The 13,047-nt window shown below is 48.9% G+C and overlaps 2 protein-coding genes across 2 annotated transcripts; both read left to right on the top strand.

The window, feature by feature from the left end:
* Positions 1 to 437: 437 nt before the first annotated feature.
* Positions 438 to 1,588, top strand: PtA15_3A670 (uncharacterized protein; the record flags this gene model as incomplete). The annotated part of the gene is made up of 4 exons (XM_053167661.1): positions 438 to 452; positions 523 to 813; positions 1,003 to 1,221; positions 1,313 to 1,588. 4 exons carry the CDS (start codon positions 438 to 440, stop codon positions 1,586 to 1,588), a joined length of 801 nt encoding a protein of 266 aa, XP_053018856.1.
* A 48-nt stretch (positions 1,589 to 1,636) lies between these two features.
* PtA15_3A669 (uncharacterized protein) lies at positions 1,637 to 7,379 on the top strand (the record flags this gene model as incomplete). Its single annotated transcript, XM_053167659.1, has 8 exons — positions 1,637 to 3,076; positions 3,179 to 3,545; positions 3,640 to 6,530; positions 6,597 to 6,680; positions 6,770 to 6,892; positions 6,963 to 7,003; positions 7,062 to 7,186; positions 7,273 to 7,379. 8 exons carry the CDS (start codon positions 1,637 to 1,639, stop codon positions 7,377 to 7,379), a joined length of 5,178 nt encoding a protein of 1,725 aa, XP_053018855.1.
* Between the last annotated feature and the right edge of the window lie 5,668 nt (positions 7,380 to 13,047).

Here is a 13,047-nt window from a genome sequence, read left to right as displayed (position 1 = left end):
TTGTTTGTGGGTTGTTTCTAGAGGATGCTTGCTTCTTCTTTAGTTGTTGTATATGGCTGTTCTATGGATTTCTCTCCCTGGCCTCCTCTCGCCAATCCCTGGATGAGGAGCACACATCCGCACATACAAATGTATTTACATATCCACTCGTCATCATTAGTGTAGTCTTGCCTTAGCGTCGCTTTGCGATGGTCAACAGTCTACAGACAACGGCCATCAGCTCCACTTTTCCCGAGCATCCCTTCCTGACTCCTCTTGACCGACTCTGAAGCGATTCCGGCTGGAACACACCCGAAGCCCTGCACTTTCTCTTTTCTGTAGCCTCGTGCAGTCGCAGGCCACTCTATAACCCCGCCGGCACAGTTTTTGCATGCCGCGCAGTTCCTGCTTCCTTTTCCTCTATTACAATAATCTTTTCCAGCTCTGGACGGAGGACGATGGCCGAGCTGGCCGTCTGCTCTGATTAAGAGCTGTCGTGGATTTCCAGACTGTCGCACCGCCATTCGATCGACTCCACGCCAGCGACGTCAGACTCTCATAGGCCTGCTTCCTGAGCTCCCCCTGTCCTCCCCCCCTCCCCATCCTCAGCACTCCGGAATCTCTCGCCGTCAGCTCGGAGGAGATTGTCTGCGCAAGACGTTCAAGTTTGACAATCACCCTCATGACTGGCATGTGTTCTCGATATCTGCCTTGATCCGAAGGCATCGACTCCTACAAATACCCATCGACCCTTTATACCTGCTCCTCCCTGCCAGAATTGTGTCTCGTTTAGACTGCTCCCCAGGCCCCAGTCATCATACATATTCCCCGAATGTGAGTCATCTTGGGCTTTTTGTATGTCCGTCCGCGGAGTTCCATGGGTTTGGACCTTGGTGAACCCTTGCTCATGAGTATGATGAGTTCTCTGCATGTTAACGTGTTTTTGTGGAATATTGTTTTTGTATTTTATTTCAATTATCAAGCACGCTCGAGTCTCCCATCATGGCCAGCTAAGTCCGACAGGCTGCGTCCCTCCAAAGCTTTCCCAGTGTTCTTCGCATTTCAATTTCACCCCAAATCCGCACCCGCACCGTCCCACACCCAGCCTGGCCCTCGACAGTCTCCCGGACGGCCTTCCCCCTCTTCTCACCCTCAAATCTCACCCTCCCACCCTCTCTCACCCAATCAGAGTGTACTCACGTTATTCCTGCTCAACCGCCAAACCCAGCCGCTGTCCTCAGGGTTCTTCCCACTTCTTCTCTTTCCGGACCCAAACTCACACCGCCATTCGCAAGAGCTAAAAAAAACAGAAGCAAGACCTCATTTGTTGTAGGCAGTTGCCGTCCAAACCCACCCTGGCATTGAACAGTGGCCGCTAGATCTTCACGCTTCCTCTGGCTTGTTCCCGCCGCCCCAATCTTACACATTTCCTCCTTTTCAGCCAAAAAAAACCAACACCCTCGTCATCAACTGGCCTTCGTCCATCCCCCAACAATCAACCCATCCTGTCTATCCTCCCCCCATCGGCAGCCGCTCCCAACCACAGCCCGCCAACCAACCAAGCCAGGACATCGTCATCTCTCCGTCGGGGCCTCAGACGATTCGCTAACCAACTGCTTGCTCACCGATCCTCTCACCAGCCGCGCCCCCGTCTCTCATGATCATCCACCAGCCCACACTCTCTCGTCCAACCTCTCCCAGCAACACCGCCAATCCTCAGCCGCCCAGATCTCTGTCATCAGCATCCCTCGGACCCCATTCGGCCCAGCAACCACCTCATCCGTCTCACCACTATCCTTCGTCGCCTAACTGCAACAGCAGCCCGTCGAACTCAGCCTCAAATTCACCCCTGCTCTCACCCAACAGACTGCCCGCCTCCATGTCCCTGGCCCCCTTCACACCCGCCCCACCCAGCAAGCCGACATCCTCAGTCTCATCCCCCACCTCGGCCAATCCTACCTACCGAGCCCTCCGTCCCCGCCGCTCGGCAGCTTCACTGAGGTCCATACCCGAGCATAGGGGCAAGGAAGTTGATCAGCCACCCCTACCAGTCCCCGCTACACCGTGGATCGAACCTGCCACTCCCGGGTTCTTGAATACCCTGGGCGAACCTCACTCCTGCTCAAGCTCCCCAGCCAGCACTGAACCCCCCGATTCGACCCCACATGGAACCCAGTACTCTCCCTCCGTAGACCCAGCACATCTCCAACCCCAGCAGCCATCGAGCCCCTACCAAACTCGGATCGACGAACAATTTGCCACCGGCCCTCACACCGTCCCTGGACCGCGTGATCAGCGCTCGCTTTCAAGATATCGACTGGCGTCGCAACCACTCTCCTCTCGGCACTCTGAGGGAAGTCAGTACGCGTCCTCATCCAACTGGACTCCCTCCTCAACTACTGGCTCACGCATCGGATTCGACTCCACAGCCAACGGAATGCGTAGTAGCATTGCCAGTCGGGATTCGAGGTTTACCGCCGAAACCGATTACGATGACTACTGCCACCCGAAGCCGATAGTCCTCCAGCAAGCCTCACAAAACGTCCCTGGCGCGCATTCGCACCCCCTCAACCTCTCTGTCTCAGCATCTTGGCATAGTGGTGATCAACCCAACCACAAACCATCCGGCCTCGGCCCGACTGCACCCATCAAGTCCGGCCCAACCAAAACTGCCCCAACCTTACTCTCCCTCATAAACCTCGACCAAACCCCGCGGAGTGCAAACGACATGGTCGGCCTCGGTATCACATCTGATGAAACTATCAGCGTCACTCGGGGCTCTCGTAGCCCCAGTCTTACTGGGCCCATTGATCTTCCGCGCGCTGGGGTCAACCATCAAGCCAACACGAAGACCAGTCGAATGGCTCGCTCTGCATCTTCCTCAGTCTCCAACGGCACAAGTATCAACCCATCTCCCTTCAATCCGATGTATGCTCAACAGCAGAACGCGCTCAACCTCAACTTACGCCCTAGCCGCGTGCTCACTCCACTTGGTGACCGATCTACTCCCTCCAAGACTGCTTATCCCGACACTGGCGAGTCCCCGAACGTTCGGCCGGGGAACTTGTACATCCCACCGAATTCTCTGGGACAAGCTGTAAATCAAAACTCATCTGCTACGTCTCTTACTTGTCATCTGGCCAACAATCCTACTGGCCTGAAATCTGATCACTAAGAAATTTTTTTATCTTCTTTCCAGGGACTTCCCTATGACAATTCAAACCCTTCAAGCTCGGCCAGCAGTCGCAACACGCCCTCTAATGGACATCCGTCAACTATGGGTGCTAAGCCCCGGAGAAATCCAGCAGCCAGCACCCCCGAACCGGCGTCTGATCAGCGCGAGAATTTCACAACCAGAGGTCATTATGCCGAAGGTTCAACCGAATCCAAACATCGATTCTATCAGCACCAGTCACATTGGGACGATTTTGACGACCAATCACCCTGCATGCACAGCTCATCACAAATTCCCAGTCAGGCCGTTGCCCTCGTCGAAGACGGTCGAGGATGTATTGTCGATATCTCCAGCAGCAAATCTCCATTAGAAAAGTTGGCCGTACCCGAAGGTTTGTTTGTCTCACCCATGTCCTCTATTTCTCTTGTCTTTATTTTACATGCTGTAAATTTAAGTCTGACTCATTCTGGATTTGAGATACACAGATACGACCCATCTACTCCTGGCTAAAACATTTGCTCCATTTCTTGTTGGGGCACTGTTAGCTTCGAAATTGCCCATCATTGCTGCAAACTTGGTCGTCCTCGACATTAGCGACGCTGGCCTCACTTCACTTCCGTCTGCCATCGCCTGCTGTGAGGTACTAGAGGAGTTGAACGTTAGCGGGAACGTGATGGCCAACGGAGAATTGCCTGTTTTCTTATGCAACCTCACCGCCTTGAAAGTTTTGGCCGCAGATCGGTGTGGCTTGTATCAGATTGCTTATCCCTACGGCGGTCTTACAAATCTCCGTGATTTATCGGTGCGCTACAATCACCTCAGGAGTCTTCCTTCGTGGCTTTGTCTGCTCCCTAGGCTTGAGATTCTACTCGTCGATGGGAACGAATTCGAACCCCCCTGGCAAGAGCTCGTCGAACCGTTGTTGTCATCCAGTCTGTATGCTCGTGCCGAGCCTCAACTGCTTCCCCTTGATCCAACCGACTCGCGTCACTTTGCCCCATCTTACCCCTCCCCGGTCACATCCTCGGTTGGTTCGACCCTTCGGTCCCTCCCTGAATCCTCGCACAATGTCCGCACGTCTCCCGATGACCACCGGCGTAACGCAAGTGCTGAGCGTCCACACCGCGGTCGGCGTCATCTAGCTGGTTCAGAAAGCACATGGGTCACCTCAGCTTCATCGCTAGCATCTGATCATCCCGATGAGAATGGGGAACGTCCCCAGAGTGTCTGTAGTGCTGAAGGCTCCAATCACCTCAACTCCCCACGAAGTAGTTATCTTCGCAGGCTTCGTAGTACCAATGATATGAGCGCCGGGTCTGCCTCTCGCCCCCTTTCCGCCCACGAGGCGATAGGACATTCAACTGCTTCGCTAATTGACCTCAACCCGTCAAACATGTCTCGAGATGATGTCGCTGATGGCTTTAGGCCACCCGCCTCTTTCAAGGGTCATCCTCGAAGGCCTTCTTCATCTTCTATCATGCAACAGGGCAATTTGGCCTCTCCTCTAGAGTACACAGACGGATCGAACCAACTTGCGCCTCCTCGTCATGATCCGAAGGCCCTGCCTGCTGGCGAAGCTTCTCAGCTAACATCATCCAATGCTGCCCAGCAAACCCGAGAACATCAGAAGAAATCGTTTGGTTTCCTCAAGAAAATGAGCCTGGGTAAACTTCGCCGTGATCCGGCTCGGCCTCGCACTGCGTCGACGGCTTCATACAGTCTATACGCCAGATCATCTGGCAATCCTAGTGCAGAAGCTCATTACTCGGATCCCTCCAAGCTGATGTCGCCTGACGGGTCGACACCTCAAGAAAGTGATGAGCATCCCCCAGGCGATCGTTCATCCAAATCCTCAGCTGACGAAACCCAGTCTGGCTTGAAACTTGGTGATTCTCACTCCGCTCCTAAGAGCGCCAAGAAGAGGTTGAATAATCGGCGTAGTTTCTTGAAGCTTGAAGATCATTTTGTTCCTCCAAGATCGCCTTCTTCAATCGCCCTTCCCGGAGTGATACCCGAACAGGAAGATCCCAGCAAATCTCAGAGCCCCAAGGTGGAGCACGCATCCTCTGCCGGTAAACCCAGCGAGCAGTCCGGAACCCGTGATCCAAACTCCGCGACGACCGTGGCATCCTTCCAACCGCCGCCCTCAGCAACCAATCGATGGACAGCGTTGCGTTCAATCATGATGTACTTGAGGGATGTTCACGATCTTTCGGGTGACTTTGCACGTATACCTGGAGGCTTCGTGGCCGGTGGGGCGAGACCAATGCTTTCTACTGGTGTCAGTCGAGCCACAAGTACCAAGCACTCTCAGACTGGCTCCAGCATGTTTACAGACGGCAGATCAACTCCCTTAGTGCTCAACCCCCATAGTACCATGGATTTCGATCCTGAAGGCCTGGACAATAACCTCTCGACTGGGAATCTGACTGGAACCCCTAGTCCCCTGCCAACCTTCGAGCCCGTCAAAGTAACAGAGAATGCTCTAAGAAGATTCAAAGTGATTGAAGAAATTGTTGCAACCGAGAAGTCGTACATCAAAGGTCTGAAAGAACTCGAAAGTATATACATCACCAGCGCAATATTGATGGTATCAAGTAGTATCGGGAAAGAAAAGGAACCCATGGTTCCGCCCGCTGAACGTAAGGTCGTCTTTAATAACGTGGAAGCTATAATCGGATTCCATGTGGACGTTTTACTTCCCGACTTTCAAGAGGTGATGGACCGGCTGCTGCAGAAGCAGGCAGCTATCGCTTCGGGTAACCCAAAAGAATCAACAGGCGGTAGCGAGGAAAAGCGAAGGCTGGAAATAGAAAGTCAACTGACGAATTTTGCTGCTGAAGAGTTGGCTCGGGTTTTCATACGCCATGCAGCTTTCTTGAAGCTATATTCCACCTACATCACCCAGTTCGACACCGCTCTCGAACGTCTCCGCGAGTGGTCTGTGACCGCTCCGGCTCCCTCCACCAACGCTCCTGCGTGGGCCCCCAGTAGCATGGCTCCTTCCAGCAACACCGCTGCCAATCACCACAGCACATTAAGTAGCGGTCAAAAGAAACGACTGAAAACCTACATGAAGCGCTGTCGTGCCCACAGTTCTCATACCCAGATGAACCTCGAATCTTATCTTCTCATGCCTGTCCAACGTCTTCCGCGTTACAAGTTACTCTTGGAGAATTTGGTTTCATGCACCCCTGATCTGAGTTGTGTGTCAGCCCGGGAACTCGAAGCGAGGAACCAGAGCGGAGTGCTCACCGACAAGAAACTTCCACCTCTTACCCCTAACAAGGTCGCAGTAGAAGCTTTGAACATCGTCAGTGCAGTGACGGCTGAGATGAACGAAAGGAAACGAGATTCAGAGGGCCGACAGAGATTGGTGAGTAGCCCACCGGCTCTCTTGTCAATCATACATGTGCTAAGCTGCATTTTTCGCCTCGAACAGCTTTACTGGCAGCAACGATTTGGCAACAAGTTCCGTTCACCTCTTGTGCAGCCTCATCGAACTCTGATCAAGGAAGGCACGATGGTAAGCATCTTGGAACGTTTATCAGTTTTCTCCAAGCTCATCCCAGTGCAGCACTAATAACCCCTTCACCGACCATCGTTTCTCTGTAGACTCTGATGAGAACGGTCAAATTAACGACCAAAGATTCCGTGACTAGCGGGGGCGGGCCTTCACATCCCTCATCGCGCATCCGGGTTCCCGTACTCAATACAGATAGTCAACCGGTAGCTATGGTGAGTCTGGTGGAATTTATTTTGTTTCCTGTGCGCATTGTACTCATACTACTCGTTTTTTCCATTCCAGATCGTCCTTTTGTGTACTGATCTGTTGGTATTAGTGAAAGAGTAAGCATCCTTTGTCCTTTTTTCTGATTTGGGCTTGTTCTAACTGTGATGATAATAGCCCGGGAGACGGTGGAAGAGCTTCAAACCAATCGCCGGCCTCGTTATTTCAAGCGCTCCGACTAGCCCAGCATTCGCGGCCACACATGAGTCTACCAGCGACGATTTTCGGGGCCGACCAGACCAGTTCAGTCCACCAGCTGTGATCCCCATCATCGATTGATTGACCTTACTGACTCCGTCTTTTTTTCTTTTTGGTCGGGCGTTAATAGTGATCAGGTTCGTCGACAATCGGGGGATCTTTTACTTCCAATGCGACTGTCAACGGTCGGCTGCCGCTTGGATGGTCGCCATCAACCAGCAGGTCCCCTTGCTTTGAAAGCCGTATCACCCCGCCCCCACTCCTGCCAATCGTCGTCCACATCTCCCTGTCCCCTCTTGGAAAACCATCAACCAAATGGGCTCTTTGTGGTTTTGCTTTGTTGTTTTGATTGCATGGGAATCATTTGTTGTTGTTGTTTTTCTTTCCTTTGATCCCCTCTTCGGTCCGCTCATCCTCATCTCTCGAAACCTTCAAGCACTACAGTGAATTTCCCTTCCATCCCCTTTTTCTAACATGACATTCATTCAATCTCGTTTTTCCACATTCTTTGTTTTTCTTTCCATCTTCTGCTTTTTCTTTCTTTCTTCTCTTGGTTATTGAGTATCCTATTTCCCTCTCCTCCTTTGATCATCTTTCTCTCTTGTTTTATTTCGTGTTCCATCATTATATATATATAGATACATAAACATTTTTTTGGTGTATTATGTGCATCTTCCTACACATCAATCCAAATTCAACTGTGAAATTACTCATAAAACCTGCATCTTCTACTAGTCATACACATCCCCACCCTTGTTGATTGTGTGCAAATATGAAACCTTGGTGGTGTTTGATACACCCCACTTATATCAGGTCTGGAGTCTGCGCCAGGCTTTTTTAGGGGCTGTGCCATGGGCTTCAATTTTCAAAAATTCAAAAATTCTGGGAGAAATGAATTTGAAGAATTCCAATTTTCATGCCTTATGGGACAGGCCCTTATTTACTTTCTTGTCATGTATTTTTCAATGGACTTTAGTTTGCACACTAGTGAGTCCAAGGTCATTGGGAGCTTTCTAGTTCCAACAGGGCTAGAATACAGAATGAAAGAGCTAGTGGGAGAGATTAGATCTCTCAGGCAAAGTACAACTGAAGCAGAGAACAAGAGAAGAAGGAAAACATGAAATGTGCTTACCTGGTCAGGAGAGATCTCTGGCTGACTAGGGAAGAGAGGTTGAGTCTAAGTACTCATGTCTGTGGGGGGCTAGGGTTAGGTTATCCCATAGCCCCTTGTGTGAAGAGGGCTTCACAGGAAAGGGGGTTTGGGGATTAGTTGCTTTGTTCTGCGTGAGAATGGCAGTGTAAGACTCACAAGTAGTTGTGAAACCCTTTTTGCTGAATGGAGAAGGGTAGGGATGATAATTGGGTGCGCTTGGGCTGCCCATGGGCCGGCCTGGCTGAGCGTGGGAAGTTAGTGGACAGTGTTGATATTCATGTGACATCCCTCTAGATCTTCTAGCGGCCCCAGTCTCAACTGACATCATTCGGCTCTTGGTCCTCCAAAACTCTCCCTGCAAGAACTCCGCTCAGACTGTCCTAACTTTGATATATAAACTCCTTCCTTCCTCGACTACACTTCCTTCTCTTGGGGAACCTGCAGCTTTCATCATCTTCCATCTAGCTTTACCTATCTTCAAAGTTGTTCCTCCACCTTGACATCATCATTGGTCAATTCCATCTCATTGTGATTCTAATCACTCCTATTTTATCTTTGCCCTTGTTGTGTCCCATCACTTCCTCCAACAAACCGCCGACTTTAACCTGACCGTTGTGTCATATCCCTTCTTTGATTGACTCGCCGACTTTGACCTCAATCATCAACCTATCTCATTTGACTCGTAGGTTCTGACTGATCCCTGTTATTCACATTCTCCTTGCGGTCATCAATATTAACATTAATTTCTTTTTAGTTTGTTGTTGTGTCCGGTGCCTTCTATTCTCTCGCGTTTCCATCATCATTGTTATTCTTGCCTTTAGGCCACAGTGGGCCGCTACGCTAAACTACGCTATTTTAGCCCTAAAGTTTAGCGTAGCGCCAAAAAGCGCCAACCTTTTTTGAATAGCGTTAGCGCGCTGTTAGCGCCGCTACACTTCACTAATTTTCAGCGGCGCTAACAGCATACCAATTTTTGTTTAGCGTTAGCGCTGCGCTACAGCCGCTACGCTACGCTACATTGCGCTAAAGCGCTTTTAGCGGAAAAAAGGCACTTTTTTGCTGCAAAAAACGCTTTAGCGCAGCATAGCGCGCGCTCTTGCTACGCTAAAAAATAGCGCATTTGCGCTGCGCTACGCTACGCTAACAGCTATGTTAGCGTAGCTGACCCACTGTTGCTTTAGGTATATTTACTTTTCTTCTTTTCTTTATTTTATCGCGTGTATTTCTTCAGAAGAGCTTATTAGAAATACAACCTTTAGTTTGTTGATTAACAGATTTACAGTCTCGTTTGGCTCAACATACCTTGACTCAAACTCATCAAACTCATCAAATCAAAGGCAAGGATAATGTCTGGCACCGACAAGAATGACACGGCGGCATCCAATGGCGTTCCCATCTTGGATGGATCTAATTACACCAATTGGCAATCGCGTATGTTCATATATCTTTGTGGAAAGGATCTCTGGGACTGTTGCACCATTCCAATCGCCATCACCGCTACGGAAGCTGAAAAGTTGGTCTATATCAAACTCGGACACAAAGCAATATCGATCATCACTTCCAGAATCAATGCTCAATGCTACAAAAAAGTTGTGAACTCAGTGACTAACTCCAATCCTATCTTGTTATGGAAGAAGATCAGTTTGCAATACGCTTCACATTCCGTTATCAATTGTGGTCGTGTCTTCATGAATTGGTCCGCTGAAATCTATATGGGAAATCTTCAAGACTACATTGATCGGACTCAAGCTCATCTTCTTGACATTGACGCTGTTGGCATCACGTTGCCCAAGGACATCATTTCTTACTTGGTTCTTGGCAAACTCATGCATGACAACAAACTCGACAAGATCATTGACAACTGTGCACTCTCTGAAGACTGTACTTCTGATCCTTATCTTGTTCTCAATTCACTTTAGACGTGGTTGACTCATAAGAATACCAAAGTCGAGAAGGAAGAAGGCACTGCTCTAGTAACTTCCTCAAATTCGCAAAGCAAGTTCCCATTCAAGATCATCCATTACTGCGCAAATCAAGTACACAATCCTGAATTTACGACTCATGTTGACTCTAAATGCTATGAGAAGTATCCACACCTCCGACCCGCTCCATCGTCAATACCTAAGAATGCCAGTGCTAGTTTTGCTTGTGCTTCCGTTTTTGTCTCCTACATTTCTGGGCAACCGACGGAGGACATTGTAATTGACTCGGCAGCCTCTCATCACATGCTTTGAGATTGCAGCCTATTCTCTTCATACACTCAAGAGAAGGTCCTAATCAAAACTGGCAACCCTGATTCACCTCTTGTTGCAACTGGTCACAGCATTGCTGAAATCTTCACTAATGGACGTGTCATTAAATTAGTTAATTGTCTTCTCGTACCGACAATATCACAACAACTGATCTCTTTGGTTCGATTAATCAACTCATCCGTCAACATTGTGAAGAATTCACAGTTCTTTGACATCTCTGATTCCACGGGCTCAATTTTTTCTGGAGAAATTATCGATAATCTCCTTCACGCTCAATATGTCAAATGCCCAAAAGCTCTTGTTAATGTCAAAGCTTCGGACCATGACCTGTGGCATCTTTGGCTTGGACATCCTGGGGACGAAGTGATGAAGTCAATGGGGCTCCCTACCTCAAAAGTTTATTCTATGTGCGAGGTATGTAACTGCTCAAAAATGACTCTTGTTTCTTTTCCAAGTCATTTCTTGCCTGTTCAATTTCCTCTCCAACAACTTCACATGGATCTCGTCGGACCAATTACTCCCTCCTCTCTTTCTGGTTTCAATTACTTCTTGACCATTGTGGATCAATACTCATCGTTCAAATTTGTTCGATTTCTTAAGGCGAAATCCGAAGCATTTGAAGAGTTCAAACGTTTTGTTAATCTTGTTGAGAACCTTCAAGATCACAAAGTGAAGGAAATTGTTTCAGATCAGGGTGGCGAATTTGTCAATGGAAAATTTGATAGTTTTGTTGCTAAGAAAGGCATTCTTCAAACCTTCTCACCGGCTGAAACTCCTCAACTAAATGGATTCGCTGAACGAGCCAATCGAACAATCCTTGATAAAGCAAGGTGTCTGCTTCTTACAAGCAGTCTTCCAAAAACTTACTGCTGAAGCTGTCAACGCGGCAACCTTCATTTCAAACATGTTAGCGTCTCCTTCTCGCCCATCATCCCCTTATGAGATGTGGACTAAAACTTCTGCACCTTGTCATTGCCTTAGGCCATTTGGTTGCAAAGCATTCATTGCTGTTCCAAAGCACCATCGAGATTGGAAGCTTGGGAAGACTGGGGAAGTTGGCATCCTAATTGGTTTTGAAAACAAGGCGTCTCTCTACCGGATCTTGCGCCTCCAAGATAAAAAGCTTGTTAAAACTCGACATGTCAGATTCGATGAGCATGTTTTTCCGAAGATCTCAAATGACTCAGTACCTTTTGCCATGAGTGAGGAGTTGAGAGATGGGGAATGGGCTCATGACTCTTTTGAAGCTGATTCGGACACCTCTTCGGACTCGTCTAACAAGCCTGCTTTCAATGACGGGCCTCCAGCTCTCCCTCCTCCAGATCTTCCTCCTCCTACTCAAATCTCTGTGGTTGGGCCTCGCCATCCAACGTTGATCAACAGTGACATTTCCACCAATCATATCCTTCCATATAAACGAGATCGTCGCCCTCGTGCTTTTGTGGCTACGGGATGATATTCCGAATCACTACCATCAAGCCATTAAGGGAGCGGAGTCAGCCGGGTGGGTTGCAGCAATTGACAAAGAGCTTTCTGCCATGAAAACCTTGAAAGTATGGGATGTGTTTGATTTATTACCTACCATCAAGACTGTCGGTACCACTTGGGTCTTTAGAAAACAGAAAGATGGGTCCAATGTTGTGTTCAAGGCCAGGTTATGCGCTCAAGGTTACCTCAGGTCTACGGAATTGATTTTTCAAAGACTTTTGCCCCGACTGGACGCCTCAATTCTCTTTGCACTCTTATCTTGCACACTGCCGCAAATAACCTTGAATTTCATCAACTAGACGTCAAGACTGCCTTCCTGAATGCGGACTTGGATGAGGAGGTTTTTCTGTCCATTCTGCAAGGTGTTAATTTGGACAAGAAGAAATCTTGTATCAAGCTCAATAAAGCCATCTATGGTCTCAAGCAGGCGCCTCTCGCCTGGTATAATCGACTCTCAAAATGGCTAGTTTTGGTTGGTTTCAACATCGCTGTGTCTGATCCCTGTGTGTTCTATTGCTTGGGCGACATTCCGGTGTGGGTTTTTGTTCACGTCGACGATCTCGCCGTGTTCAGCAAGAATGTTCAACCCTTCAAGGATCAAATTAATGCTGAATTCGACATGAAGGACATGGGTCACGCTGACTTGATGCTGGGTATCAAGATCTTACATGAAGACAGAGCGATTGTTCTCTCGCAAATTCATTATGTGAACTCTGTATTGGATTTGTACGGCATGACCAACTGTCGCTCCGTGTTGACTCCTCTCACTCCCAACCTTCATCTGGATAAAGCCTCAATCAGTGATCAGGATCGTTTTAAATCTCTTGGTTTCAACTACAGGAGCGCAGTGGGAGCATTGAGTTACCTCTTGACTGCAACTTGTCCTGACATCTCGTATGCGGTTTCATCGCTGTCTCAATTTCTCAAAGCTCCAGGGATTCAACATTGGGAAGCATTCATTCATGTCTTGCGGTACCTGTCTGGGACAGCCAATAATGCACTGGTGTATAAT

The sequence above is a fragment of the Puccinia triticina genome, chromosome 3A, assembly GCF_026914185.1.
Source record: "Puccinia triticina chromosome 3A, complete sequence".
NCBI classification, from domain to species: domain Eukaryota; kingdom Fungi; phylum Basidiomycota; class Pucciniomycetes; order Pucciniales; family Pucciniaceae; genus Puccinia; species Puccinia triticina.
Note: the sequence above shows the minus strand (reverse complement) of the source record. Positions and strands in the feature narration are given on the sequence as shown.